We start from the raw sequence: 27,899 nt of genomic DNA, 5'->3' as shown, positions 1-27,899 counted from the left end.
TCTCATTTCTGTGGCGATATCTTGAGTGTCGAACTGCAGAACATTTTTTTTTTTCGAAGCGCCCTTTGTTTTAAAATTTATTGCCTGCGTCTGACGAGTTTGGAGGTGTTTTGGCAGGAGCTCAGAGGTTGTTGTCTCGCTCCCACTTACGCTTGCTTCTTGTTGTTTCTTTGTTGTTTGCTGTCTCTTGCCGGTAGGTTTCACTGGAGGTCGGTATGTGCTCATTAGCTCTTGCTGGGGCTCTTCGCTTCTTGAATGGGGCGACGCTGCGTGTGCCACGTGCTGCTGTTGCCTCTAGTCGATGGCTGCATGCGCAGGAGATTCATCCTGGGGACATTTCCCTCATCGAGGCGGCGGAGGAGCCTCACACGGGCGGGGCCTTTGACGGCGGTCATGAGCTGCCGCTTAATTTCCTTGACGCGGAACAGCTGGACACCTTTTCCCGAGCACGTGTGGTGAATTTTATGAAGCGCTTCTCGCAGGGAAAAGTGACCAGCGGCAATGACGTATTTCAGGTGCAGGAGGTGAGTTGCCATGCGGGCTCCGTTTTGTATCATTGCCGCGTGCTGCTCCCTTTTCGCAGTCACAGCGGCGAGTTGTGGGCGCATGGGGTGGCGTGCAACGGCAAGGATGCGGAAATGCTTGCCGCGATGCATGCGGAGTACATCATTGATGCGTTTGGCTACCACATATATACACTTCCCTCCATGCAGCGCAAGCATGCAGAGGCGGCGCGTAAAGCCGGACGATGGGCCCCCATGCCTGATGACGGCGACAGGGCTCAAACGCAACTTTGTATCCCGCTTCCTCTGCGCCGTATCGTTAATCATGATGAAACGGAAGGTGGAACGTGGCTGTTGATTGACCTGCGGCCAAACCACTACATTTCACCGCAACACACGTTACTCTCGCCATGCCTTTTTGATACCGCCGCCGTCCTTCGCGTCAAATCTCTCTTTGCAGAGCATGGCCTCTCGTTTGCCGAGCTCTGCACTTCAGAAGCTGATAAACCAAACGATAAAAATGGAAAAACGTATTACACTGCCACTGTTATTTTGCCTGCGGAGCTGACGACGTTTGGTGAGATCAGGGCCCAAGGAAAGGCCTTGAATCGGGAGGCGGCCGTGACACTAGCCTGCATGCATGCGGAATTGCTTCTGGACGCCCACTCCATCGCTCTTTTTCCGTCGGATTCTGGGCGGCAGAAACAGCACGCCCTCACAGCGTGGAGCTTTGGACGTCCTGCGCCAATTCCAGGAGAGGATCACAAAAATCCGTCACACGTGGTGCCTCCATTGCCTCTTAAGGAGGTTGCGGTGAAGCGAGAGGATCGCGTCTCGTGCATGAGTTACGAAGAGGACCTTGTGAGGCGCCACCGTGCCCTTACTGAGCAAACCTGTGAATTCACCGAAACCCCCGTCCTGGATGAGGGAGCGGTGGAGCTACTGAAGGGATTTCTAAAACGGGAGAAATTCCCTAGAACAGATCCATTTTTCATTGAAGAGGTGCAGGGATTTGTGAAGGCCACCGTGGTGCTTCCAATACCTGACGTATTCGGTGTCCGTGGCGGGGTCGGTATTGCCATGAACGCGGCGGACGCGGTTATTCTTGCCGCCATGCACGCCATTGATGTGGCCAACCTGCTTGGGGTTCACCTCGTTGCTGAGGGGACCACCCGACGTGAATGGATTGCCGCGCGCCACTCCCGTGGCGAGTCCACCCCGGCAGAGGCACAAGACCCGAGCCTAGCAAGCCCTCCAGGAAGACGAAGAATTGCCACGCAGGGCGGCGCGAATGGCGTCAGCAAAAGCACGAACACCGGATGCAGTAGCAGCAAGAGTGCTGCGTCAGCGGCGCCGGCACTGCCGCAGGCGCCGAAGCGTCGAGTCCCAAAGAGGGCAAAAATTGCTGTTGCCGCGGAAGAGGGGGAGAAAAAGGCGTCACAGCCGGCTGCTGAAGTTGATTATCTCAAGGCGCGAGAGAGTGTTCCTAAAGAGTTGTGGGGCCTTGAACCGGATAGCCCTGATGGTTACATTATGGTGTCCCCTAACGATCCCGAGCTGCGCACCCAGTATGAACACGCGCTCTACTCCCCTCGCCAGATCGACTCCTGTGCAAAAGTGCGTATAAAGGGTTATCTCGCCGCCTTGGGTAGACGTGCGGAGGAGGTGTTTTTTATACAGCGTATTGAGGCCGAAGACAATGGCGGGCAGGCTATCTGTCGTTGTGCTTTAAACCTACCTGTACCGCGTCGCTTCGGGGATCGCATAGCACTCGGCGAAGCTGTAGATCCAAAAGATGCAGAGAATCTCGCTGCAATGCACGCGGAGCTGATCCTGGACACGCTGGGTATCCCACTCTACACGGATGGAGTACTGCAGCGCCGGCATGCGGAGTTGTGCCTGAAAAATGGCCGCTATGCGCCTGTGGATGCGTCAAGTAACATTCCGCCCTCCACGGCATCCCCACCACCTCTTCGACGGGAAGTGATTGGGTCAATTCATTGGGAGAATAAAACCAAGAGGCGCGCCCCCATAGTGATTTCCAGGGCGAATACAACAAAAACTTCCGTAAGTGCCATCCCAGAAGAAGCAGAACCGGTGGTTGCCCCAAAAGAAACCCGGGCTTACGTATTTGTGGCTGAAAAGGATTTGGATCTTGTGAGTCGTCCGCGGGTACAGTACTACCTGCGTCGCAACGGTAAGCCAAAGCTTGAGGCTGACTTCCGCATGGAACTTCGTGGGCTGGGCAATGTGTTGCATGTTGCGGAGTTTGCAGTTCCGGTTCCTGCCAGCTTTGGTGAGCGCATTGCGCATGGCTCGGCGTTAACCAAGCGAGATGCGGAAGTGCTTTGCTGGATGCACGCTGAGCGTATTATTGATGCGCTAGGGCTCTGCCTCTTTGACAATCTTCCCGGGCTCCAGAAGAGGCACGCTGAACGCGTCAAACGCCTCGGACGATGGGCACCGCTGGTCGGTGAAAGTACTGCCTTGCCACCCGACACACCCTCACCGCTTCCGCTGACGCTGGGGACGGCCCCGGAAAAGCCGCCTTACCCCAGCCTTCCCACGAACCTCCTCCAGGAGTGGGACAAGTACGTTGGTGAGTGTCGACGGTATATCGAGGTAAACTCTATGCGGGAGGAAAACATATTCTATGAGATGGAGAAGATTCCTCGCACAGGAGATGCATTGTATGACGCCACGGTGGAAGAAGTAGAGTCCGCCTCTGTTGACGTGGACGCAAAAGGTTTACTTCAACGTTACTGTACCGCCGCCAATGTGGCATACCCCGTCTTTTGGAAGTCGCGCACTGTTGGCCCAGTCTCACGTCGTGTGTGCCTCACCACCATAGAGGTTCCAGGGCATGAGCACATCACCGCGACTGGCGTAGCTGTCAACAAGGATGCATCCCAGCGTCGTGCGGCCATGCATGCCTTGGCTCTTTTGCGGCGCATAGAGCCTGACTTTCATGAGTTTGAAAAACAAGTGAAGTCTGAAACAACTGAAAAGGTTGCTTTCATTGACCCTGTTTCTCTACTCGAGGGGGATGCATCACAGGCGCGACGCCCTGCTAAGCCTAACAAGAAGAGGCTAGGCAGTTGGGATCCTGTCGCCAAGGACTTTTCCTACGAGGGCAAAGTGCGTATTATTGAACTTTTTACAGTTTGTTTCGGTTTGCAACCTCCGCTCGTGCGTCACATGAACCGTCGCGAGGGCATTCTCGTTCACCACAGCACCACTGTTGAGGTGACCGACGAGGATGGAAAGTTGTGGGTTGGCGAGGGGCAGGATGCGGGGCCTCGATTTAATGAGGTTGCGGCGTACGAAGACCTCTTCTCGCGGCTTTCACGCGGCGTCCCTGGCTTTCAGGCGTTGATGGACCTTATACACAACCACTTTCACCTGGACCCTGAACACATCGCCAACGTCTCGCTCTCCGAGGCGCAGAAGGAACGCATCCACCGCGTGCTCGAGGACGTCCCCGATGTGGAGGAGGAGGAGGTAGCCAAACCGCAGGAGTGGGGGGACAACAAAGGTGAGGCCGTTGGTTTATTGTCTCGAGTTGCCATGGACGCGTCGGAGCGGGCGCAAGAGTCGCAGCATCTCCGGGACAAATTACACGAAAAACTGACGAATGAGGAGTACCTGTCCAAGTACGCCGCACAAAGGCAGGGACTCAGCATATACGGCAAACGCGAAGAAATTTTGAAGGCGGTGGAGTCCAGTCAGATTGTTATTGTCTGTGGCACAACAGGCTGCGGTAAGACGACGCAGGTGCCGCAATACATTTTAGATCACATGACGGAAAAAAGTGAGGGAGGAAACTGCTCAATCGTTATTACGCAACCGCGACGACTCAGCGCCGTCTCCATTGCGCAACGCGTGGCTGCGGAAAGGCTTGAGGGCGTTGGTGAGACATGTGGCTACTCGATTCGTCTCGACAGTAAACCGGGACGCAACATCAATTTTTGCACCTCTGGTATTCTTCTTCGTATTTTACATAACACTCCACTTTTGAATGGAATCAATTACCTCATTATTGATGAAATTCACGAGAGGGACATTAATTCGGATTTTTTGTTGATTCTCCTGCGACAACTCCTACGACGTCGAAAAGATTTGCACGTTGTCTTGATGAGTGCCACGCTGCAGGCGGAACAATTTGGAAACTACTTTGATGGGGCTCCCATTATCAATGTGGAGGGTTACGTGCATCCGGTGAAGGAACTCTACGTGGAGGATTTGGTGCCTATTGCGGCAGAGCAAAAAGTGATGCCGCCTTTGTTGAAGGAGGCGGCATCATCCCTTGAGCGGGAAGGATGCCTCTCGACAAGCATGGATCCTGCTACCACTGCACCACCAACGATACAGCCTGTCAACGCCAAGTATGGCTTTATGGAGGCCACTGCGGAGATTGATTACGTGACGATCCAGTTCGCCATAGATCATGCTGTGCGAAGCTTGGACCTGACGAACTCCTCCATTTTAGTCTTTTTGCCAGGGTGGGATGAAATCCACAAGGCGTATGAGATACTTGAACGCAACACAAAGTTTCATATTATTTGCCTTCACTCTTCTGTTGGGGCTGAGGAGCAAATGCGGTGTTTCTTGCCGGCGCCGGAGGGAAAGGTGAAGTTGATCCTTTCCACAAACATTGCTGAAAGTGGCGTGACCATCGACGATGTCGCTGTGGTGATAGACGTTGGGCGAGCAAAGGAGAAATCGTACGTGATGCAGAAAGGGACCACTGCTGTTGGTCGCAATGAAATGGGGTCGATCTCGCAACTTGTCACTGTATATGCCAGTCGAGCGAACTGCGTCCAACGACGCGGCCGCGCCGGGCGCACCAGGCCTGGTATCTGCATTCGACTCTACTCCAAAAAACACTTTGAAACGGTGCACGACTTTCAAACCCCTGAAATGCTTCGAACCCCATTGGATGCGCTGTGTCTGCAGATTCTTGCCCTTGACCTGGGGGACCCAGCGGACTTTTTACAGCAGGCTATTGAGCCACCCTCGTCAGAACAAATTGAGGCGGCGATGATGCGTCTTCAGGAGCTCGGGGCGACAACTTCCACGCGTCAACTGACACCGCTTGGGCTTCGGCTCTCGCGACTGCCCGTGGCACCTAAGGTGGGGAAAATGGTTGTGATGGGGGCTATACTGAAGTGTTTAGACTCTGCCTTAACGATTGCTGCTGTGACTGACACCGACGTCTTCAACAGTGCCCGTGAGCATCGAGAAGCCGTGCGACTACACAAGGAGGACCTTTCCTTGAATACTCAATCCGACGTGATTGCATCGGTGAATGCGTTTAATTTTTGGGTTGTAGCCCATCATGAAAAGACGCCTGCTGAAGTTGTCTATGATCTGCACGAACGCATGTTGAGTGTGCCCCAGCTACTCACCGTATCGAAGTATAAACGTCAATTTTTCGATATTATCATGAATAGTGGATTCCTAGGGGATGGAATCTCCTCCCAGCGAGGTAACGATTCTACCCGAGCCGACATCTTTGTTGATCGGTCGGAGTGGTCGGCTGATGCCCTTAACGTGGGATTAGTAAAGTGTGTGGTGGCCTCTGGTTTGTTTCCAAATGTCGTCATGAATAGAGGCAAGCGATTAATGCGAAATAAACTTGTCAATCGAGTGGCACCATCTTCGGCCTCGGTGGTGCATCGCACCTCTCAGGAAGATATCACTCAACCGTTTTTTGTCTATGACGAGTTTGTGAAGTTATCGGAGACGGAGCGCCTGAGCGTGCGTGGTCTCACAAATGTTCCCTTGTGGACCATTCTTCTTATGGGCACCAGCAGCATGCCTGTCACCTATCGGGACGACCTCAACCTGGCTGTCGTGGACGAGTGGATCATGTTTCGCGCCACCTTTGGAACCCTGGAGCTTATTCGAAGGTTCAAACGTGCGCTGAACGTTTGCCTTGGCCGCAAGTTTCTGGACCCGAATGACGAGAAGAACAACGAGAAACTAGAAGAAATGCGCTGCATTATTAAAGAACTCGTAAGCACGCCCTTCAAGCCAAACGATTTGTCGGAGAAAGTCTGGGAAGAGAAGGGAACCATCATCGAACCACGTACACAGCCAAAGAAGAAGGAGGGGCCTTTACCACCAGCTGCGATGTCAGCGAAGGAAGAAGCAACGAAGGCCGAAGCCGAAGCCGAAGCCGAAGCCACTCTATAACCGTCTAACTCAGAGCTGACTAGAGTCTACTATCATTTATCCATTTATTTTACAAGCATTTCTCGTCGTTGTCTTGCCTGCCTGCCATTCTCTTCTCCCTTTCCCCTCTTTGCTTGCCACAATCTTTGCAAATGGGGCAACCGGCCTGAGAGGAGGGACGACCTGTTTGAATATTTCGCGGGAGGGAGGAATTACTTTGCTGCTGCTCGCTGCATCAGACCTTGCCTCAATTTTTTTTCCTGTACTGCTGTTGCGCGGATAGTATTGTGGGCGTTGAGTGGGTTTGTGGTTGTTGTTCCACTTGAGGAAGGTGAGGGGAGGCAGATTTGGGCCCCCAAATGAACATTCAGCAAAGCGATGCATACATTTCACAGAACAGTTTATGAAGTAACGGCAGGGAAATATAAAATAAGAAAAAAAAAAACAGAGGAAAAAGAAATGGAAGAATGAATTACTTCATCACGTGCTCATTTACCTCTTTTTTTTCTTTGGTGGTACTGCCGTTCACATCCACGCGAGGTCCCAAATATGCGAAGTGGCAACTTCTTTTGTTCCCTAATTTTCATTACTATTATTTTTATCTGCCTATTCGCGTGGTTGTTTGGTGTGGGTGTCGCATATGCTTTTTTTTTTCTTCCAACCCCTTACATTTTCCTTTCTGCATTGTTAGCTTGCTTTTTTTCCTTGCTTTTCTTGTGCTTGCGTTCCGCTTCACACCGTCCGCAGAGAGCGCAGGACGCTGTTAGTAGCAGCCGCAGTTGCATGACTGGGGGCATTACCGCAGAAAAGGACCTCTACCTTGGCAACATCTACCATTCACTGGAGCACCTGCCGCAGTGGTACCAGGTCGTTGCCCTTTCTGGCTTGTTTTTTCTCTTTCCACTTCGCGAGATTGCGGTGGTCGGATGGCTCGCCGCTTCCCTCCACAACTCCTTTGGAACCGAAATTGTGTGGTCAGACGAATACCAGCGACTTCTCGAGCAGACGTCCTTCAATGAGCGAATCTGTTTTACCCTTTACGGTGTTGCCTTATCCCTTTTAGCGTTCCTTTCCTACCGACTGTTTGCGAGTGGTGTCGTGCATCGTGGGCTACAGGAATCTGGCCTGAGTGGGGGGCGTAAATGGTGGCCTGCCGCCATTCTCTTTGGACTCCTCGGATGCGAAGCCATGGCATCTCTGAGAGAGATTGTGGCCCGAACGCTTTCTGACCCAACGTCGCCGGGGTATCTCGCCCTACAAGGATTTCAAGGTATAGAAAACACTAACTTTGATCCTCTTCTTGTGAACAGCAACCCCCATTTTGTGATTCAATTAGAAATTCTAAAGGTTTTGCTACTATCTTTTTTGGAGCATGTAGTGCCCGCCGTGATAATTGCATGTTTGTATCGCCTAGTAAGAGATGTGCCTCGAAGGGCTCATGCGGCAATGCGCTGGTATATTGTTACAATCATGCTGTCCCGCTCACTGGTGGAGTTTTACTTTATGTACCGAGGTAATGAGTGGGAGCGGTGGAGTTCATGGATTTTGTTCTCGTCTACGCTTGTATTCCTTGGAATGGTAAATTACGCATTTGGTCCCTCGAAACGCGGAGGTTGGACCGCGGCGACATCTATGGTGTCATCAGTCAACCAAACCATTAAAGGCATTGTCAAATGCACAACACTTTTTTTCGTCGTTTTTGTATGTGCTCTGGCCTTGGTGGTAAGTGTTCATGTGGTGGAATTGCTGCTTATTTGGCTTATTATCTTCCTGATGATGGTTTGGATTCCGGCCATCATTGATTCCTGCTCGACGGAGTACTCTCTCTGCATTGTCACAGCTATCTCGTTCATTGCGCATCAAATGGATTACCTGACGGACGCCGGCTCTCTACGTCTCTGGGGACTTCTTTCTGTTTGGTGGCTAAATCTCTGCCTCTTTTATAATTTTGCCACCAACGCGTGTCGCTCCCGCTACGGTGGGATTTTAGCTGTTTCCATGTTGTTTGCGGTCAGCTGGCACATGACGGGGCACAATGACAAGTCCGGTGACGTGGTTTCTTTTCTAGAGCGCAGCGCGGCTGCGCTACGCGATGTTGTCGAAGGCCGCTTACTTGTAAACGCAAGTGACTCGGTCGAAACAAAGGCGGAGTTGATGGTATACACCTCTGCCCTCAACGCCGGGCTTACCGCGTGCGCGCTGCTCATTATGTGTATAGGGCTCCTCGGCCTGTGCGGGGGGGCGGCGGCACGTTCGCGATTACTTGGAAAAAACATTGTCCTATTGACGCCTGGGGTTCTTTTTCGTAAATTCGTAAAGACCTTCATTCTTGGCGTCTGTTGTCTCATCTTCCTGGTGACAGGGCTTATGCTCTACCGCCTTCTTCCCCAACTCGCGATGTTCACCCCAGATTTTTTTACCTTTGTAATGGCAGTGGGCCTGGCCTGTACAATACTGGGTGGACTTATGGACATGCAGGAATTCCTGTATCTGTCGTTCATGCGAATCATTGGCATCATTGATCCGCCCGCGGTGAACGAATATGAGAAGGACTTCGATCGCAGCCCTCTTGGCGTTGGAGCCAGTTCGGGGTTGACAAAAAGTTAGTGATCAGACTGTGCCTTGATGGCACTGCAGAGTAGGTAGCTGCATCACCGCATTGGCCATTTTGCTGCATCCGGTGCGAGTGGTGGACTTGAGCGAAGACCGCGCGTATATATATATATATATAATCAGTAAGGTGCTACGTGTCTTGAGACGCGTGTGGGAGTGTGATTCTCTCTGCCAACAACGTTTCTTCTTCTTTTTTTTTTTTGCTTTTTCGCTTTCGTGTGTGTGCTTTGCTTTTTTGCTGGGGGAGAGGGGAAGAAAGTGTGTGTGTGGGGGGGAGGCCGGGTGTTTTTGCAGGCTGTAGCGGCCGGAGTAGTTGTGGAGCTGCTCAATGGATGCAGTCGGCGGCAAATGCGACGCGTCGAGCACCAACAAAGCAGAAATCTCTGGCGGAATACATGCGTTCCAGGGAGGTGTATCGAAATGAAAATGTGGCGCTGCTTGTGGACGCGTTTCGCCACACACACGCGTACGCAAAGTCGTCCGGGGGACCTAAGGAGGGCTGCAGCCTGGCAGGAGAGCTCCGACCGTTTCGCGTGTTATTTTTTCTCTCCCATTTCCACTCCGATCACTACAATGGCATCACAGAGGGTTGGAACCACGGAACCGTCTACGCTAGCCGTGGCACCGCGAATCTGTTGTGCTGGCGATTGGGAATTCCGGAGACACGCGTAAAACGCATGGATTTTTGTGTTTCCTACGTTTTCTCGTTAACGAATGGCGCGTTACTGTACGAGAAGAGAGAGGATGGAGAAGGCCAGAGCTGTGCCGAGGAATGTTTTTCACTCACGCTGCTTCCGGCAAACCATTGTCCAGGCGCCGTGATGTTTCTCTTTCGCTCCTCTGTCTTTGGGACGGTTCTCCACACGGGGGACTTTCGATTCACCCAGGAGGAGTTTGCCTTTTCTCAGCGGCCTGAGGCGCCGCGAATGGTGCCGCGCACCCACGCGGAAGTGGAAATGGCCAAGAACCCCGTCATGAGGTCGGTTGCGGGGGACGTAGATGTCCTTTTCCTCGATAATACGTTTTGCGACAGGCGCTTCAGTTTTCCCTCTCGTGCGGAGAGTTTGCGGGAGGTGAATCTGGCGCTTTTATCTTTGTTCCGCGAACACACACCAACCCTGAAATCTGAAGCCGAACGGGTGGCCCCACTGGTGCAGGAGGGGAAGGAAGACGCGGTGTCTGTGGCCGTTTTTATTGGAGCCTACTTTATTGGGAAGGAACGCATCGCACTTTCTATTCAAGAGAGTTTTCCCCTGGCGTCGGCCGAGGACTCGAAGTGTGACGTTGTTCCAACGTACGTTTCCCCCGAGAAGTATGAGGCGCTGAGGCAGCTGGACTATCATCCAGACCGTTTCGTGCCATTGCCCCGACGTCAAGCTGTGGTGACGGGCGAGGGTTCATCATTGGAGCTTTTTGCCAGGCACGCGGTGAGGCTTCCACAGGACGCATTATCGTCTTCACCACAAGTTGCACGCGGTCTTTTGTCGTCGTTTGAGCTGGCAGAGGCCCCGAGTAAGACGACAGTGTGTTATTTGACAATTTTTCTTGTTCCGTTTTCCTCCGTGACGTATCCAGCTCTTGCTGCGGCGTGTGGAGGACGATCCAAACGACGCCGTGACGACGGTACTGCTGAGGAAACTGCAGGATATGCTCACCAGGAGCCCTCTTTGCGTGCTGAAGCTATTTCGCTTTGGGGTGAGGAAGTGGTTGAACTCGAGCAGTTCAACGGGGTTCTCTGTGTGGAGCCTACCGGATGGACCCGCAAGGTTAGCAGGCATCCCATTAGCAAGCGTGTGACGTTGCTTCGTGTCCCCTACAGTGAACACAGCAGTTTTACAGAGCTTGTGGATTTCGTGGGATTTTTGAACCCCAGACGTATCGTGCCGACAGTGTCCCCGGAGCTCTTCAAAAAGTATGAGGTGTGCTTTGCTGAAAGAGCTCCACGCCTGCGTCAGCGTTACGCCAATGTTCAGCCCCTCTCTCGCTTTTTGGTTCCAAGGCATCTTCTCGCGGTGGGAGGGAGTGACACGAAGGCCTTGGAAGGCCCGTGTGTCAACGCCGGAGGGCGGAGGAAGCAGCGAAACCCGTTTGCCCCCATTGCGACTGTCGAAGAGGTAATATTCATAGATGAGGATTGCGAGAAGCGCAGTCCCTTGGATTCTGACTTTGTTCAGGTAACTGACACACTAAATAAGGAGAAGGAAGAGGTTGCGGGAGAGACGGAGTCCTTGACTCTGATGAGCGGTGCAGAGCTTGCAGTTGTCACTGACGCGGTTGGTTCCACTGGCAACCTGCTGACGCGGGGAGGGTGTGAAAAGGAAGTCGCACTAAACGCAGTCGGCAGTGGGCGGATGGACACAACACTGTTGACCCGTCACGGGAGTCGTTCGAATAGCGTGAGCGCGGATGACAGAAGTGACAGCCGTGACTGTGTCTGCGTGCTAGTCCGGCCACACTTCATTGAGGTGAGTGACTCCTCGAACTGATCCCCGAAGCATTACTCCAATGGAAGTAGGGTGCCTCGGCTGCAGAGTGCCATACGCTTGCTCTCTCTCACACACGGTGTCCTTCTAGCTCTGTCTTGCTTTTCTTTTTTCATGTGTGTTTGTGCGTGTGGGTGGGTGGACGCGGTGCTTTAACAGGCTTCTTGTTCTCCCTCCCCCTCTCCCTCCCTCCTCCTTTTTTTTCCTACGTCTCTTTGTAGTGGGGATTTCTTGCCGCCGCGGAACTTTTCTTTGTTGTTGCTCTTCTCTCTTCTTTTTTTCTGTACGTATTTGGGCATATATATATATATATATATATGCCGTGGCTAGAGTGATATCAACAGGTTCTTGCGTTTTTGTTGCCGTACAAATACAGTGCCCATGTCAAAGGTTGTTGTTTGCGGCGGGGCCCGCAGCCCCATTGGTTCGCTTGGCGGGGGGCTGGCAGAGCTCCTTGCACGGCCGCTCATCACTCAAATTGCGAAAGCGGCCCTGTTAAATTCCAAGTGTGACGCCAATTTTGTTGACTATATGACGCTTGGCCGCGTCATGTCCGATGGGCGCAGTCCAAACCTTGCCAGGATGGTATGCGAGGACGTCGGTGCTCCCGTCACCTCGGGAGGAACAATGATGCATGAAAACTGCGCATCAGGTGGGGCGGCCATTCATGACGTGGCGCGCCGTATCCTGCTGGGGGAGATTTCCGTGGGAATGGCTGGCGGTGTGGAGAGCATGTCCAATACTCCCCGGTACCTGTACACATGCCGCGTTAATAACAAACTCTACGGTGATATTACCCTCGTAGATGGTCTCATGCAAGGACTCACGGACTGCAATGTTGGCAAAAAAGGGGAGCTTATGGGGCTCTTAACAGAACGCCTCGTAGAAAAGTACGGCGTCTCACGCGGGTTACAGGATGAAATTGCCTTTCGTTCTCATGAAAATGCCATGAATACCTGGGAGAAGGGCATGTTTGACTACGTCACGCCTCTTGAGGTTCCCGACCGAAAAGGCGTTCGGACAGTGGCGCGGGATGAGGGACCCAAGAAGCTTGACATGGCGTATTTCGCAAAACAGAAACCCTACTTTAAACCAGAGGGTGGAACCATTACTGCGGCCAATTCAAGCAGCATGAATGACGGGGCGGCAGTAGTCGTCTTGGCGTCGGAGGCCAAAGCAAGGGAGTTGGGCCTCCCCATATTGGCAGAGCTGCGCGCTTACGGCAACATTGGGGTTCCAAAGGAACTTATGGGCGAGGGAGCCTTTAAAATACTTCCAAAAATCATGGATCGAGCTGGCATGAAGTTAGCTGATGTTGACTATTTTGAGATGAATGAAGCCTTTGCGGCAGTGGTTGGGGCGGGAATGAAGGCGTACCCCGAGTTAAATGTAGAGCGGATAAATCTGTGGGGTAGTGGAATCTCCCTTGGCCACCCCGTCGGCTGCACAGGAGTGCGGCAGGTGGTGGATATGGTCTACCAACTGCGTAAACGTGGCAAAAGTGTCGGTGTCACCTCCCGTTGTGTTGGTGGAGGAATGGGCAGTGGTGAGGTGCTTGTGCTGCGTTCGTAGGCGTCCCTCCTCATGTCCCCAGAGCACCGCTCACCTCATTGCTTTTCTTTTTTCCCCTGTTTTTGCTTGTTTCTTTTTCTTTTTCTTTGTGTATGGGTATGTTGGGTGTTATTGCGATCGTCCTTTTTTATTTACCTCCTCCTCACTCCTGGGATTGTCGGTTAATGCAGTCGCGCACAAATGCTTGGTCAGCAATGCCTTTCACGTGCAAGCCTCCAACGCGAATGGGTTTCCTGGTTGCGAGCGAGTGGAAGCAAGAGGACGCGGGGGATGGGATGGGATGGATGGATGTACATAGAGAAAATTAAGAATTGGGTTTTGGGGAAAATGTATTCAAAATCAAAAAAAAAAAACAAAAAAAAAACTGGCGCCAACTCTGTACGTAATTGACGTCCAACACCTCTGCATGCCGAGGCGTTGTTTATTCATTCTCAATTTTTTACTCTCCCTGTCTCTCTTTTCTTCTTCTCTCCTTGCCCGAGAGTACATCCACTCACCCCGTCATAAAGGATGTGCGAGGCCTCAACGCGTACGGAAGTCCATTGTTTCACAATTGTGTGTCTGCTTATCACTCCACATTGAGAGGTGGAGGCCTGCGTTGTCCCTTGCTCCGCCTCCGCCGTTATGTGTTGCCGTCGTCGTCTTCGTCATGATGAAGGGGGAGCACCTAGAGTGGGGAACAGAGAGGAGTGCTATAGTTTTTCTTCTCCCGCCGGGTTTTTCTTTCCCCGTTTTCGGTGGCGCGTGGCTCGGTACAATCGAGTTTGGTGTGAAATTCGATTGAGGAGGGCCCTCTTGTTCCCTCTCTTCCCACACACTTGACAGAGTGCCGCTGCGTGTTGTTTGCTGCGTCTGCTAACGCGTGCAGTTGTGTTCTACCCTCGCAAGTGTTAATGGACGCATTCGTTTTCCGCTTCCAGTAACCTCCGTATGTGTCTGCCGTACGTTGTTTTTTTTTTTGGCTTCTGCGTCGGACGTGTAGTTTGGGCAAAGGACATGCGGCGAGTTGCACTTGTCGGTGCGTTGGCGAGCGTCACTTGCAGTCCGTTATCGCTGCCGCGTTCGTCGCTGTTGTCGTTGGAGCTTGGCTCCCCCGGCGGCCACCTCGTCGTGCCGCGGCGGTCCAAAGCCAGCTGCATCCGCGTGGCCAACCGCAAGCGTGTCGAGATGTTTCTTGCGAAGCGGTTTCACCTCCCGACGCGGCTGAGGACGGCCGCGCCGGAGATCGCGGCGGAGTGGGACCACGAAAAGAACCCGATGCACCTTTACCCGGAGATCGTCGGCATCGGTCACGTGGCCCCGGTCTGGTGGAGGTGCGGCGTCTGCCAGCATTCCTTTTCGATGAGCGTCGAGAAGCGTGTGGTGCGCGGGGGAGGCTGTCCGGCCTGCGCAGCAGTCGAGGCGGGGGAGGGGAAAGCGCGGGAGGCGAACGTGTTGGATGGGGAGCGAAATCCGGACCTTCGCCCCAAGCGGCCAGTGATGTTTAACTTGCGAACAAAGTACTGAAGGCGCCAGCTGTTGTGTGGGTCGCAGACACACCCCGACGTGTGGCAAGAAAACCGGTAACGAAAAGTACAGAAGAATGCCGCGGATGCCCATTGTATGTGGCTCCGTTAATCCTACAAGTTGCCTGAAATTCTTGCCGTTTCCCTTTTCTTCTCTCAACTCCAACCCCCACGCACCCTCCTTTGCCGCAAGGGACGACACAGCGGCATAGGACACAAGGAAATAAAGAGATAAAAAAAAAAAGGTGCAAGTTGAAGTCTCCCTTAGCGGTCTTTGCTTCTTTTTGTTATTGGAACTAAAAAAAGGAAAATCACAAAAAAAAAAAAGCTTCGCTACACCGTTGTGGATCCCCTATGTGGTTACCAGTTACCTAATTTTTTGGACAGCTGCCACGTAGATGCGGTCGTGGGCAGTGTCCAGCTTCTACGGCGACTGAGCTTCAAAAAGGAATTCTTCGTGCCATTCATACCTACCAAGCACATCCTCCTCCTATTCCCGACGCGTGATCCACTGGAGGGGGTGACTGTGAGGAAGGAGACTCTGCAGCGCGTCTCCAACTATCTAAAGTGGCTGAAAGAAAAAAGTGGAGGAGTGTTTAAGGTTCAGGAGTTTTTGGTGTGCACGTTCTCTGGATGCACTGTTCTAACAATAGAATGCCAGGAGTTGTTACTTTCCATGTCGGTTCTCTCCTTGGCCCAAGACGATGACGCACCGGGCATTGGCTATCGGCGTGTGCTTTGCTTCCCCTGTGACAAGGAACCTATCTCAGAGGAAAACATATCCTCCAATTACTATGTTATTCCTACCTGTACGATTTGTGCGGAGCGTCTAGAGCCGACACTCACCGGTTACACCTTTCGCACCTGCCGCTGCCCTCCGGATAGGGAGTGCACATGCTTTATTGAAAACTCGTCGTGTGTCGTATGCCAAACTGCAATTAAGATGCAGCGAGGAGTTCCCGAAATTTACTGCGATGAATGCCAACTTTCTGGCGATCCCTGGATTTGTTTGGTATGTGGTTTTGTGGGGTGCAGCCGGTATCAGGCCCAGCATGCGAGACAACACTTTCTGCAGCAAAGGCATTTCTTCTCCATGAGCCTCTTAACGCAACAGATTTGGGACTACGAAAGTGACGCCTTTGTGCACCGCATCGTTATGACCTTTGACGTGGACACGGGCACGGTTCAGCGGGTGCAGTACCCTGACCGGGACAATCCTCCAACGACGCTTGAGGACGACGATGCGGGGGACGTCGTCGCGGAAAAGGCCAAAAAAAAGCACATCAACGCCAAGTATGACTCGGAATTGGAGACGTCGAACGAAAAACTGGCCCTGATGATTAAAGAGCAGCTCGACCTCCATCGGGCAGAGTGTGAGGGTCTTGGGAGCCTGCAGCAGCAGCAGCAGCAGCAACGAGAGCAACGAGAGGGGGCAAACCCACAGATGAATGAGGCTAGTTGCCACGAATTTGCTGAATACAACGCCATGAACGTCAATAGGTATCACGTTGCTAACCGACGGCGGTGGTTGTCACTTTTTCTTGAAAACCAAAGACTGACAGAGGAACTACGGATGCAGGTGAAGGAGGAGGCGGCGCTGAAGGAATCACAGGATAAGCTTGAAGGTGAGCTGCGGGATACAGTGAGGCAGTCTGCGACGGAGGATATTCGCCTTACCGGTGAAATCTTAAATCTGCAGGAGACGATAAAGGATATTGAGCTGAACATTTCTGTGCAACGGCAAATTGCTGAGAAGTTGGAGGGGGACGAGTATGAATGCCTTCGCGTTGTGGGCGGGGTTGAGGGCAAGGCCGATCCAAAGGCAAGGGGGAGGATGAAGAACAAGTCAACGAGGCGAAGAAGTTGAATTGACCCCATTGTTTTTGCTTTCTAACTGAGCCACTCACCGCGCCGTGTGTTGCTGGGTTTAGTGTTTTATGTCACTGTGAAAAGCAGGACATAGGTGTGTGGGATGTTTACTCTGTCTGTGTGTGTTTGCGTGTCGCAGTTTCAGTGTCAGTGTCAGTACCCGTGCCAGTTAGGCACCTCCGCTTGGATTAGGCTGTTTTTGTTGTTGTTGTTGGGTTGCCACTGGCAGCGCGATGAGCACCAATGTGTATGTCTTCCCACGCACATAGTGTACTTTCTTTCTTTTTTACTATTATTATTTTGCATCTTTTATGAGGCTGAGCTCATCGAGTTAAGAGCGGTGAGAGGCGTAAGTGCGGATGTCTCATGTTTCGGCGCTCACCCGAACTCTCGATGATGGCGGCGTAGGCCGTTTTGACGCCTCGTACCTCCTTCAGCGAGTGGAGGCAGCAATGCGTGTGCGGCTTGGGTCCAGCAAGGCGTTTGCGGTGGCTTGTAGTGATATGGGGCAGCTGTGGTCTGCCTTGGACTGTTCCGCGCTGGGAAGTGATGAGCGCCGGGCGTTGCTGTGTCTCTGGCCAAAGTTTCTCAAGGAGGGCGCTCTTTTCATGGCGGGTGAGGCACCCCTGTTGTGCGCGCGGGTGGTTTTGGAGCCACTTGTGGTGTCTGCTTCCTGCAGTGCGGTGGAGGAGGTCACCGCGATCACGGCGGCGAACAACGCATGCGTGGAGGAAATTATACAACGGTTTACCTCCGAGGTGCGCCAGCGAACGGCAAATCTCTCGTCACTCATTCCGCCATTAGGGCTGCTGCGGGAAGTGACAAGGGTCATTGAGCTTCTACAGGAGTACCACCTTGCAAGCGCCGCTGGAGCCTCTTCCCCCGACACAATAAAGTTGGTCGATGCATACAATTCCTTGGTCGAACGCTATACCTCACTGCTTGTGGAAGAAGTGGCTTTCCCCAGCTACTGGAATTTGGACTGGGATAAATCATCATTGGTTTTGCGTGTCAATGGCGTGCACCCCACCATCTATTTTTGTTTCACTTCGTTGGTGCGTCTCGTGCAGCGGTGTGGGTATCGCGTCCACATGGTGGATGATTTTTCTTGTCGTCAGATTGTTGCGCATGTGTGGGAGAGCAGCGCCGTGGCCGTCGCCGCTGTTGCGGAGGAGAAGGAACTCAGTGAGACGCGAAAGCGGCAGCTAGAGGTGGACACCATGCACTTGGTGCTTTTTGCCCGCATGTTCCGCAAGTTCGTGGGTGAGCGCTTCTTCGACGCGGTTTCCTCCGGCCTGCTGCGGCTTCTCGAGGCGGTAGCGAGGCGTCGGCGCTCGGTCCCGGACGCACACCGATCTCCTAAACCAAATACTGACGCCTTTGAGAGGTATATTTGGAATGTGCCCCCCATTGAAGCTTCGGAATGGGCTGGAGCCTTCGATGCCAGCGACGGGAAGAAGCGGGAGAAGGCAAGCGCCTTCGTGCCCTGGAGCGAAGAGTTTATTCGGGCGGCACACGTGAAGGCGGCGCAAAAGCCGCCCGAGGGTTGGCAGTATGGTTCCTTTCAAAACATCTGATTTCGTCTTCTGGGGGATCCACTTCATTATTTTTTTTTTGTTGATTCTCTCTCTCTGTGTGCGTGTGTGTGTGTGCGTGTACGCACACCTGTTTCATCCTTGACTTGATGTTATTTCGTTTGCTCCATACAATATCCTCATGTCCGCCCGTGTATTTCTATGCGGCTCTGCCTATGTGCAGATCCAGTTTCTGAGGGATTTCAGCTTATTCGCCTGTTACGTATTTTCTTGCCTCTGTGTGGTCGTGGTGCTGTGTTTATGCCTCCTGCACGAAGCCATGCCACGGCCGTTCTTCAGTCAGCTTCGTGTTCACGGCGCGACGCACAAGTTTGGTGTCGCCGTGCAAAGACTGACAGAAACGGCACTATGGCTGGAGCGTGCCCCACCGTCTGTGGAGCTGTCGATTAGCTTCGTTCGGCCGTTGCAGATGCATCTGCTGAATTACGAGCACCGAGGGATCAACAGGCCGACGGATGTTCTGACCTTCCCCGGTAGTGGAAGTGGCACCCCTGACGCAGCGCGGGTGAATGAGCTCCTTTTCTCCAACCAAGACGACGTCGCTTGTTTAACGAACTGTTTGTCTGCACCGGAATGCACGGGCCTGCCAAGACGTGGCGCCCTGTTAGACCTCGGGGAGATTTACGTCAGTGTCGAGGAGATGTGGATGCGCTGCCTTCGCTACCCGCATAGAAATCTGCGACTTCATGACTACCTGCAGGTGGCGTTGGTACATGCGTTGCTGCACGCCCTGGGGTACGACCACGATACACCGGAGCGTTGGAGGAAGATGTCAAGGCGAGAAAGGTCGTTGTTGCACCAGCTAGCTGCGTTCCGGCGCCGTTGGCCTGGTTGTTTAATGGAGCTGGACGGTATCGAACTCCTTGCCTCCGTCAACTCGTGAAAGCCTGAGGCGCAGGCACAGGGAACACATGCACGGACAAGAAAAGAAAATCCCGTGGGAATCAACCCAAAACGGAACACGGAAAACAACAACAAAGTCACCGAGTGGAGGATTCAGGGGGACAGTGATTGAGAGGAGCACGAGAAAACTGGGAATTTTTAGTTTTATTTCTCTGCAGTTTGTGTGTGTGTGTGTGTCTCCCTCAGCCTGTATGTGTGTGGAATGTGAACGCCTGTTTTTGTTGCAGAGTACTCTGGTTTCATCCTCTCTGCACACCCTCTTCTTGATGTCAGAGTGTCATATATGCATACGTATCGGGGCGAGGCACTGGCGCTAGCCAGCAGCCCGCCGATGCCTCCTGTAGTGGTGGCCTCGATGGTGACCCCGGGGCGCAATGAGCTGCGCTTCCGGAAGCCGCAACGGCTCAGTAAATCCAAGGAGGAGCAACTGCCGCCCGTGTGGAAGAAAAGTCATGAAGTAATCAAACTCCGGCGCCCCTTTGGGAACGCCCGACCGTCACTCATGGAAAGGGGCGGCAATATCATAGACAAGGTTATGACGCTCGAGTTGGAGGCATTTTCGGATGAGGAGGCGGCGTACCTGATCTCGCCAGACGCGCCGCACTCCCACATTGTCGACAGGGTGGTGGAGGTCCTTTTTGTTACCCTTTGCACGGCACCGAGGCGGTGTTCCTGGAATACGCCCAGCGTCCGGCGAGAATGGAAGTATGAGTTGCGGCTCGCAGGGGAGTGGTGGCTCTCACTGCGCACTTTACCCTGCACCGCGAATTCGCAGGAACATTACCCACCGCTTATCCCATTTGGGTTGCGAAGTACTGCGAGCGAGAACCAGTTTATTGCCGACCTCACTCTTCACATGCGCCGCAAATGCGCCGTATTCTCCCTCTTTCATCTTGACCATCTCACACTAACCCCTGATAGGGCAGCCGTACTACTCTTTGATGGAATTTTGCGCAATGACGCCCGCCATTTGCAGTGTCTTTCATTGCCCTTTTGTGAGATTGGCGCGGCCACCCTTTTATTGCTTTTGTGCGCCCTTACTCAGTGTCATTCGCTGCAACCCCAGCTACGGTACCTAAATCTCTCCTACAACTGGATTGATGCCTCCTGTTCAAACATGCTGGCGATGCTGTTGGGCCGCACCTCCATTCGACGACTGAGCTTACAAGGCAATCGCCTCGGTGGTGGTGACATGTCATCCTTCTACGACTTCCTCCTCCAGGGCTGCTGCCTGCTTGAAGAGCTGGATCTTAGTTATACCCGTCTTACAAGCGCCGATGTGTGTTCCCTCATCAGCTGTCTCCCAAAACTGCGAAACCTTGAAGTGCTGCTTCTTGACGGCGTGGAAATACCTGAAAGTAAGGCGGCGGCACTCTCAACCGCCATACGAAGGTCAAACCTCACATATGTCTCACTCAAGGGGGTTAGTGCGTGCTCGGGTGAGGCGTATCTTCATCGCATTCGTAGTGTGTGTCGGCACACCCTTGCAGCACGCGGAGTCATGCGGGGGCAGTCTGTAATGCGATGTTTGGCAGAAACGGGAAGCTTCTTTGAGGCATTTGCGCAAAGATCGTGTGAATGGCTTTTTCTGAACGATAGTGCCCTTCCCGAGTCGTATCGCGCATTCGTGACAAATGAACCGTCGCTTCCGCCCATCGAAGACCTCTGAGGCGGGCGATGGCGAGGACGGAGAGAGGTGCGAAGGCGACAGAGAGCGAAGGAGCGAGAGGCTGATCGATGGCCTACGTTCGCAATGTAAACATGCATGCAATCCTGATTCCCAGTGTTTCTTGTCTCGTTGAGTGTTACGGTACTACCTCCCCGCGGGAAAAGGCGGCGGTTGCGGATACCATATTGCTCTTTTTTTTTTATTTGATCGTTGCCACTCCTTCCTTTTCTTGCTGTACTCAACTCCCTCCTTTTCAACCATACAATCGCACAGGATGTTCACCTCGTGAGTGACACGTTGCAATAACCCTCTGTCGCATCACATTTCATTACAGTTGTGAGCGTTCATTCTGCTTGAGGAGGAAAACAAGGTCGGGCAAGCATCATACACCGCACAGCAGTCACGCACTGTACGCAATGTCTATGTTTCGTCGCACGCCTCGGCTACTGAGTGCGCCCACGACGACGCACACAAATGCGCAACAAGAGGTGCTTGAAATTAAGTCCGCGTATTCCCTGCTGCGGATGTGTTATCGCTCGATTGACATTAGGGTGAAGTCACGTCATGCGCGTCAGTTCTTACAAAAGCGTCTGATGCAGCAGTGGCGCGAGAACTGCCACGAGACAGATCCTGAGAAGCAACGATTTCTTATGGACCACGCGGGTTCGTTTCTGCAGGCCCTGCACTCCCCGCGTAACCCCAAGCCGGGCGAGGTCGTCACCTTTCAACTCTCCCGCCAAGTGGCATACGAAGAGGCGCAGCGGGCGAAGGCGGAGCGGGCAAAGACGGTACACAAACTTCCTTTGGGTGCCAAGTTGAACTAGCGGGTGTTGAACCTTGCGGGTGGGGATCGTATTTGGCTGTGCCAACTCGTGTCTGGCTGACTGGCTGTCTGTGTGTGTCCGTGATGTCGATAATTCTCTTAACGCCCCTCTGATTGCCCGTGTAGCACGCATATGTGCCTACATGTAGATCGATCTTGTTACTTTTTTCTTTTTTTTCGATGGCGTTGTCCAGGGCTCTCAAGGTTGGGAGTGCACATGCATACATACGAAAGCAACAGCGACACGAAAAGAAAAAGAAAAGGAAGGAAGTGAAACCTCTCTTGACGAACGGGCGCTGATGGGGTACACGCTTGTGAACGCGAAAGTCGCCGCCGCGGCGACGTTAGCTGTTTCTATTTGTGTGATACGTGTTCTCTGGGGCGTACTAACAAATCCACCCGGCATTCCAAGCCCAACTTTTCCCCCATTCCCAGGCGACGGGATCATGGATCGCTACCTCAAGCGGTTTCTTCTACAGCATTTCTATGTGATGCGCAAGGGGGAATCGATGCTCCACCTCCTGCAGTGGACGCGCCTCTTCAATGAGAGGCCCTTTCTAATGCGCATTTTTTTTCGCCGCCACATTGTCATTTCAAAGGCGGCCGACATTGAAGAGGTGCTGCTGCGGCAGGAGTCATGCTTCAGTAAACGTTCCGGCTACGATAGGTTGCGCGTCATGATTGGAAATGGTCTGCTGGCGATGGGGGATAAGGAGAAGCATCGAAAGCATCGTCGCATCTTGGAGACTATATTTCGTCCCACCAATGTTAAGGATCTTGCGAATGGGGTGATGCGCGTGCATGTGCTTCGCTTATTGGGGACTTTCCTTGAACTTTGCCGTCGCGCCGGTGACGGTGTTACCACCGTCAACCTTAGCGACTACGTTCGTCGTATGACCTTTAGTGTTGTCGCTGAGGCGGCTTTTCATGCCTCAGGGGATGACGCTGTCTCTGTTCTTAATGCCTTTTTGGTCATGACAAGGCTGAACAAGCTAAACTGTCTCTGTCCCTACTACCGCACAGCCGCGCAACGGGACGCGGAGGCGATCCTGATGAAGTTAAGTAATCTACTCATGCAGAGGAGCCTTGAGAGTGGCGAGCCCCAACGCTGGGTGGCGCTGGATGATGTACTGATGGATGAGCTCAATGTGCACTTTGACAAGGTGGACTTCCTGGGTCACCTCATCACCTTCCTGTTTGCAGGACAAGATACAACGAGTAATACGTTGCACTTTCTTTTCGCTCTATTGGCACGCGATGAAAAGGTTCAACAGTGTCTTTACGACGAACTTGTGTCTGTTATGCCGTTCCCTTGCATATGCCCAACAATTGAGGAACTGATGGAATGCGAATATCTTACTGCTGTTGTGCGTGAATCTATGCGTCTTTTTCCTGCAGCCCCGCTTGTCTACCGTGATGCTGACAGGGATGTGCATCTCCCAGCCTCTGACGTTACTCTGCAAAAGGGAAGTGTTTGTGTGGTAAACATCTTTGGTGTCCACCGCAGCGTGAAGATCTACGGCGAGGACGCTGATGTCTTCCGTCCGGAGCGCTGGTTAGGGGAGGAAGGAAAGGAACTCCGTGTGCGATGTGGTCGATGCGGCTACATTCCTTTTAGTACCGGAAACCGCAACTGTATTGGGAAGACGTATGGTTTATACGAAGTCATCCTCACAACAGCTGTGCTTGTGCGGCATCTGCGCCTTGCTTCGGTCGGGTCGTTCCCCCGCATGCAGTTTGCGTTTACAATGACGTCACCGGACCCGTGTCGCGTAAAAGTACTGCTGCGCGACGACATATCCCACGAGGCGGTAAGCAACAGCATGCGTTTGCTGCGCGAGCACGAGGCAGCCACAGCATCCCCCGCGATACAGAATGTGCCTGCCCGTGCGTAATGGAGGGGCCACGACTATAAAAGTTGTCGGGTGCGAAGGGAAAATAAACTTATCTTGTGTGGTTGCTAATATTGTTTTCGTTGCCTTCCATTTGCTGCGGCATCTTTGTGAGCCTTATTATTATTTGCCTGTCTCGCTCTTAAGCTGTTTTGACTCATTATATTTTTCTTCACTTGCACTGCCGTCCTGTGCCGCTTTAACTGCCTTTGCGTGAGTATGTATCTCTTTGTAGGCACTGGACCATCGCTTTTTTTTATTATTATTGCTTTCATCGTATTCTCTTTGTCTTTACTGTGGATGTATGGACTTGGTACTCACGCATCACGTGTCAGATTTTTCTTTTGACATCTTCGCGAACGCGCGTGGTCGTGAGCCCGTTCAACGCTTGTGTGCTACTCTCTCACTACAGGAGGCGCACGGTTGCGTGTCGCGCTCTCCTCCCCCTCCCCATAATCTTTTTCTCAGTGCTGAGAGTAGGAAGGGCATGCGGAAGCGTGGAACGTCGTGGCACAATTCGACCCGTTTCCTACAGAACGGCAAGAACTGAGTGATGGAAAAACGAGACAAATATTCAATGTAGAGTGTCTTTTTTCCTTTTTTTTTTCTTTTTTCTTCTTTCTTCACGGGTGAGTAAGCCGCTATTTGGTTTTCTGCTCCATTTTTCTTGCTGCGGGGGTTTCTCTTGCGCGGCTGCGCCTGTGCGGGTTCTCTCTTTGCTTTTTAGATGCTTCTCTTCTTTGTCGGTCCCTGTTTTTGGTGCGCCGGCCACCCTTCTGGGGCTGCTGTGCCTTTATTAGCGATTTCCCCCACATCCGTGTCTTTCTACAGAATGGCGGGGGAACCAGTGGCCAAGTCGTTGCGTGGCGTGGCGCGCGTGCCCCCTGCAGCCGCGCCGGTCACTCGCGCTTCGAGTGGCCTCCTTGCGGCAGTATCGTTTGCGGTGGACGGAGGCCACGACGTGCTGGTGACTGCCACCCTGCGCGCGGATGACACTCGCCAAGGGGAATTGACATTCTTGACAGTAGCGGCGGACAACTCCGCCATGATTCTCGCACGGCGTGCGTTCTCCTTCAACGCGGAGCCTCTCTTCGGCATTGCGAAGGTTGTGTGTGCGGGTGTCAGCGTGGTTGCTGTGATGAGCTCGTCGGGTGAAGTGGTGTGTGTGCGCTCGGGACTTCGTGAAAATGACGTTGAGGATGATGCTAGCGACAGCGAAGAGGGCGATGCGGAGACGTTTGTAAATGCGGTGACGCACGCCTTAGACCTCTGCGCTGTAACAGTAGCGGGATGTCCTTTTGTACTTACTTCTGGCCATCAGAAGGTACAGGGGTTTTCCTTTCCGCTACAGCACGCAGGCGGGGAACTGAGGCATGAGTGTCGTGAGTTAAACGTCGGACCCTTTCATTCCATTGCTGGCGTCGCAGATTACCGCCATGGACCAGCGCTTCTGCTCGGATGTACGCTTGGAAGTGTTGTTGTGTTGGAGTGGGGCTCCCCGTTGGATGAGCCCACGGTTATTCGCTCCATTCTCATGGGACCATCAACGCGTTACCTCGGTGTGGCTGTCGACGCTTTACTGTGCTCAGGGTCCCACAGAATTGTCACGTTTTGCGGTTTTGGTGCGACGACGCTGGAGGAGCAGGAGGAAGGGACGGAGTTTTTTTCCTTGCACCGTACGGACGGTGTTCCGTTTGAGACGAGAAAGGCATCTGGCGCCCGGGTGTCCTCCTTGCCCGCATGGAATACGGTGTGCCGCGATGCACCGTGTCGACCGCACGCGGAGGGTTTCTCGCTCGTGGTGACACGACCACAGCTCCACCGCCCGTCATCCGTCGCCCACCACGCCCTCCTTGTCAGGGTCTCACAACCAGGGTTGGCGGCAGTGGCATCCGGGCCTCACGGGGTAGCTGATGGCGGCGTCGCAAGCTTGTCGTCATCCATCAATGTCAGCGTTATGGATGCGGGATCTACGGATTGCAAAAAAGCCCTTGCGAAGCTGACCTCGGCGGTTAGTGTGCTTCCGACGCTGCGGCGTACCCTTGGACGGGGCTCCCATGCGTTTTTGGAATTAGGCTTGTGCGATGGCCGATGCGCCGTGTTCTTTGGTTTGACGGAGGACAGGCAGATGAAGCCCTGTAGTGTACTTCAGATTGAGGGCAGTGAAGATCGCCTACTGGGGTGTTCCTGGCTGCCACAGTCCCGCGGAGCCGTCATGGTCCTTTCAGGGACCCTTCACCGTGTCGTGGAGGAAGCGAGCGAGAAACAGGCGCGTACCTCTGACGCGGCGGCGGCGGCCGTCGTTGGTGAGCTTGTTTTGTCCTCCCGCGATCCCCTGCCATGGGAAGGCGTTGACGTGTCTGCCCCCGTGACTCTGGAACAGGTGAGAGAGGTGGTGCGGACGACCGTGCGGCAAGAGAACGAGAGGATGTCTTCTCGCTTAGAGGAACGCCTGGCCTCATTGGAACATGCCATGAGTCTGTTGCTTCGTGATGTGGGGAAACAATCGGGTAATGGGCGAGTTTGTAGTCCCAAAAGGTGATCACAACCTCACCGTGTTTATGTGTGTGTTTTTTTTGTTTGGTTATTTGCTACTTCTCTCCTTCTTTTTCCTCTCTTGTTTTTTGCTTTCTCTATGCTGCTGTGTGTTTGCTGTGTGTTGCTTCATTCCTCCTTGTCTCCTTTTTTCTGCGTCTCTGGCTCTCCATTGCTAAAGTGAACCAGTGGAGGCGGTGTGTGGGTGGGCGGGGAAAGGAAGTAGTAGAAGCGGTGCACGGCTCCAATGACAGCGGATCTGCCTTCCAAAAAAATTGATGAGGCTCTTCAACTCGCATCAGAGGCACGAGGGTTGCTTCTTTTTTATGGACACAACAGGAAAGCCGGCGCGGCTTCACTTTTGCGTATTCAAGGCCTCGTGCGTGGCGTCCTGCAGTGCACCTCGCTCATGCAAGCCTATGATCAAACTCCGTACCGCAGCAGCATCTATGGCCACGTCGCGCGAACTTTTATGAGTGTGCTTGATCTGCAGCTTGAAGGCACCACCGCCAGTGATGGCCACCGAGGCGAGGGGGCGACGCGTCGAGCCGAGGCAGTGGAGGCTTCGTTGAGTTCTGGGCAGTGCCTTGTGGGCGACGACGCAGACACTGCGTCTGCGGGTATGATGGGGCCATGTGGTCAGCCTGCCGCTGGCCGAAGCGTGCGGTGGGAAGACATCGCGGGGTGTGAGGAAGCTATCGCGGCCCTGAAACAAGCAACGACGCTCCCATTGCGGTTTCCTCAGCTATTTCAAGGGCCTCGATCTCCATCACGACGCATTCTGTTATACGGCCCTCCTGGCACAGGCAAAACACTTCTCGCCGCCGCCACAGCATCTGAGTACGAGGCGACGCTATTGACCATTTCTTCGGCAGACATCCTCAGTAAGTGGATTGGGGAATCTGAGCAACATGTGCGCGGCGTATTTGAGGCGGCGTCTCAGCTTCCTCGTTGTGTTCTCTTCTTTGATGAGGTGGACTCGATCTGCGGTGTCCGTGGCGCGTCTACTGAGAGCGAGGCGTCACGGCGGATCAAGACAGAGTTACTGCTTCGTATGCAGAGCTTAAACGCAGAGAACGTCACAATTATAGCTGCAACGAATTTGCCGTGGGATTTGGACGCCGCCTTTCGCCGTCGCTTTGATCACCTTATTTTTGTGGGCCTTCCCTCCCCGTCGGCTCGGCGCCAGATTCTCATGTCGCAGCTTAAGCATGTGCCACACTCCCTTAGCGACAAAGATTTTGACTGGCTTGTCAACTGCACAGAAGGCTACTCCGCGTCTGACATTCAACAGGTTGCCATGCACGCCGTGATGAAACCCGTGCAGAAGATTGCCCAGTCAGAGTACGTCAAACCGATGCCTGCCGCAATGACACCCCACGCCTCGAGTAGGTGTTTTGTGCCGTGCTCTAAGGCGGATGAGAATGCCGTGCCTCTGCTTGCTGTCCCCGCCGCTGAGCTTGGCGTGCCGGACGTATGCCCGGGGGACTTCGAGGCCGCGCTGCGTGAGTTTCCTCCAACAGTTTCCAATGAGGAGATGGATAAGTTCTGGCAGTGGCGCAGCCGCGTGAAGAAGGCGGCAGTTTAGGGAGCCCTGACCTCTTAAATCACACGACCTTTTCTCACTCCTTCTTCTTTTCACATTGCTCTTGACCGTTGTTGTTGTTTTTTTTCTCTTTTTACTCTCGGTTTTTATTTTGTGTGTTGGCGGGTGGAGGATTTCTATTTTTTTTTTGTTTGCATTATTTTCTTGAATGCCA

At 53.2% G+C, this 27,899-nt stretch overlaps 13 protein-coding genes across 13 annotated transcripts, besides 16 other annotated features; all 13 read left to right on the top strand.

The window, feature by feature from the left end:
- Positions 1–152: 152 nt before the first annotated feature.
- Positions 153–190: a sequence feature (A-rich).
- Positions 191–215: 25 nt separating this feature from the next.
- Positions 216–6,701, top strand: Tco025E_04145 (putative RNA editing associated helicase 2,putative; the record flags this gene model as incomplete). The annotated part of the gene is made up of 1 exon (XM_029371057.1): positions 216–6,701. The coding sequence occupies one exon, from the start codon at positions 216–218 to the stop codon at positions 6,699–6,701; it is 6,486 nt and encodes a 2,161-aa protein (XP_029228854.1).
- A 762-nt stretch (positions 6,702–7,463) lies between these two features.
- Tco025E_04144 (uncharacterized protein) lies at positions 7,464–9,287 on the top strand (the record flags this gene model as incomplete). Its single annotated transcript, XM_029371056.1, has 1 exon — positions 7,464–9,287. One exon carries the CDS (start codon positions 7,464–7,466, stop codon positions 9,285–9,287), a length of 1,824 nt encoding a protein of 607 aa, XP_029228853.1.
- Positions 9,288–9,393: 106 nt separating this feature from the next.
- Positions 9,394–9,411: a microsatellite.
- A 62-nt stretch (positions 9,412–9,473) lies between these two features.
- Positions 9,474–9,502: a sequence feature (A-rich).
- Positions 9,503–9,625: 123 nt separating this feature from the next.
- On the top strand, positions 9,626–11,779 carry Tco025E_04143 (DNA cross-link repair 1A protein; the record flags this gene model as incomplete). Its single annotated transcript, XM_029371055.1, has 1 exon — positions 9,626–11,779. The coding sequence occupies one exon, from the start codon at positions 9,626–9,628 to the stop codon at positions 11,777–11,779; it is 2,154 nt and encodes a 717-aa protein (XP_029228852.1).
- A 166-nt stretch (positions 11,780–11,945) lies between these two features.
- Positions 11,946–11,972: a microsatellite.
- A 101-nt stretch (positions 11,973–12,073) lies between these two features.
- Positions 12,074–12,095: a microsatellite.
- A 62-nt stretch (positions 12,096–12,157) lies between these two features.
- Positions 12,158–13,348, top strand: Tco025E_04142 (acetyl-CoA C-acetyltransferase; the record flags this gene model as incomplete). The annotated part of the gene is made up of 1 exon (XM_029371054.1): positions 12,158–13,348. One exon carries the CDS (start codon positions 12,158–12,160, stop codon positions 13,346–13,348), a length of 1,191 nt encoding a protein of 396 aa, XP_029228851.1.
- Positions 13,349–13,390: 42 nt separating this feature from the next.
- Positions 13,391–13,436: a sequence feature (A-rich).
- A 179-nt stretch (positions 13,437–13,615) lies between these two features.
- Positions 13,616–13,639: a microsatellite.
- A 44-nt stretch (positions 13,640–13,683) lies between these two features.
- Positions 13,684–13,712: a microsatellite.
- Positions 13,713–14,344: 632 nt separating this feature from the next.
- On the top strand, positions 14,345–14,854 carry Tco025E_04141 (uncharacterized protein; the record flags this gene model as incomplete). Its single annotated transcript, XM_029371053.1, has 1 exon — positions 14,345–14,854. One exon carries the CDS (start codon positions 14,345–14,347, stop codon positions 14,852–14,854), a length of 510 nt encoding a protein of 169 aa, XP_029228850.1.
- A 297-nt stretch (positions 14,855–15,151) lies between these two features.
- Positions 15,152–15,180: a microsatellite.
- Positions 15,181–15,529: 349 nt separating this feature from the next.
- Tco025E_04140 (BRCA1-associated protein) lies at positions 15,530–16,720 on the top strand (the record flags this gene model as incomplete). Its single annotated transcript, XM_029371052.1, has 1 exon — positions 15,530–16,720. The coding sequence occupies one exon, from the start codon at positions 15,530–15,532 to the stop codon at positions 16,718–16,720; it is 1,191 nt and encodes a 396-aa protein (XP_029228849.1).
- A 115-nt stretch (positions 16,721–16,835) lies between these two features.
- Positions 16,836–16,892: a microsatellite.
- Positions 16,893–16,916: 24 nt separating this feature from the next.
- Positions 16,917–16,936: a microsatellite.
- A 145-nt stretch (positions 16,937–17,081) lies between these two features.
- Tco025E_04139 (uncharacterized protein) lies at positions 17,082–18,299 on the top strand (the record flags this gene model as incomplete). The annotated part of the gene is made up of 1 exon (XM_029371051.1): positions 17,082–18,299. The coding sequence occupies one exon, from the start codon at positions 17,082–17,084 to the stop codon at positions 18,297–18,299; it is 1,218 nt and encodes a 405-aa protein (XP_029228848.1).
- A 55-nt stretch (positions 18,300–18,354) lies between these two features.
- Positions 18,355–18,379: a microsatellite.
- A 59-nt stretch (positions 18,380–18,438) lies between these two features.
- On the top strand, positions 18,439–19,200 carry Tco025E_04138 (putative rRNA maturation factor; the record flags this gene model as incomplete). The annotated part of the gene is made up of 1 exon (XM_029371050.1): positions 18,439–19,200. One exon carries the CDS (start codon positions 18,439–18,441, stop codon positions 19,198–19,200), a length of 762 nt encoding a protein of 253 aa, XP_029228847.1.
- A 177-nt stretch (positions 19,201–19,377) lies between these two features.
- Positions 19,378–19,420: a microsatellite.
- Positions 19,421–19,503: 83 nt separating this feature from the next.
- Tco025E_04137 (uncharacterized protein) lies at positions 19,504–20,889 on the top strand (the record flags this gene model as incomplete). The annotated part of the gene is made up of 1 exon (XM_029371049.1): positions 19,504–20,889. The coding sequence occupies one exon, from the start codon at positions 19,504–19,506 to the stop codon at positions 20,887–20,889; it is 1,386 nt and encodes a 461-aa protein (XP_029228846.1).
- Positions 20,890–21,305: 416 nt separating this feature from the next.
- Positions 21,306–21,713, top strand: Tco025E_04136 (uncharacterized protein; the record flags this gene model as incomplete). Its single annotated transcript, XM_029371048.1, has 1 exon — positions 21,306–21,713. The coding sequence occupies one exon, from the start codon at positions 21,306–21,308 to the stop codon at positions 21,711–21,713; it is 408 nt and encodes a 135-aa protein (XP_029228845.1).
- A 49-nt stretch (positions 21,714–21,762) lies between these two features.
- Positions 21,763–21,789: a microsatellite.
- Positions 21,790–21,958: 169 nt separating this feature from the next.
- Positions 21,959–21,988: a microsatellite.
- A 23-nt stretch (positions 21,989–22,011) lies between these two features.
- Tco025E_04135 (cytochrome p450-like protein) lies at positions 22,012–23,607 on the top strand (the record flags this gene model as incomplete). The annotated part of the gene is made up of 1 exon (XM_029371047.1): positions 22,012–23,607. One exon carries the CDS (start codon positions 22,012–22,014, stop codon positions 23,605–23,607), a length of 1,596 nt encoding a protein of 531 aa, XP_029228844.1.
- Positions 23,608–24,191: 584 nt separating this feature from the next.
- Positions 24,192–24,228: a microsatellite.
- Positions 24,229–24,436: 208 nt separating this feature from the next.
- Tco025E_04134 (uncharacterized protein) lies at positions 24,437–26,146 on the top strand (the record flags this gene model as incomplete). Its single annotated transcript, XM_029371046.1, has 1 exon — positions 24,437–26,146. The coding sequence occupies one exon, from the start codon at positions 24,437–24,439 to the stop codon at positions 26,144–26,146; it is 1,710 nt and encodes a 569-aa protein (XP_029228843.1).
- Positions 26,147–26,386: 240 nt separating this feature from the next.
- On the top strand, positions 26,387–27,727 carry Tco025E_04133 (putative vacuolar transport protein 4A; the record flags this gene model as incomplete). The annotated part of the gene is made up of 1 exon (XM_029371045.1): positions 26,387–27,727. One exon carries the CDS (start codon positions 26,387–26,389, stop codon positions 27,725–27,727), a length of 1,341 nt encoding a protein of 446 aa, XP_029228842.1.
- Between the last annotated feature and the right edge of the window lie 172 nt (positions 27,728–27,899).

This window comes from Trypanosoma conorhini (genome assembly GCF_003719485.1).
Source record: "Trypanosoma conorhini strain 025E chromosome Unknown Tco_14.4_contig_00204, whole genome shotgun sequence".
In the NCBI taxonomy this organism is placed as follows: Eukaryota; Euglenozoa; class Kinetoplastea; order Trypanosomatida; family Trypanosomatidae; genus Trypanosoma; species Trypanosoma conorhini.
This window is presented reverse-complemented; position numbering and strand designations above follow the sequence as displayed.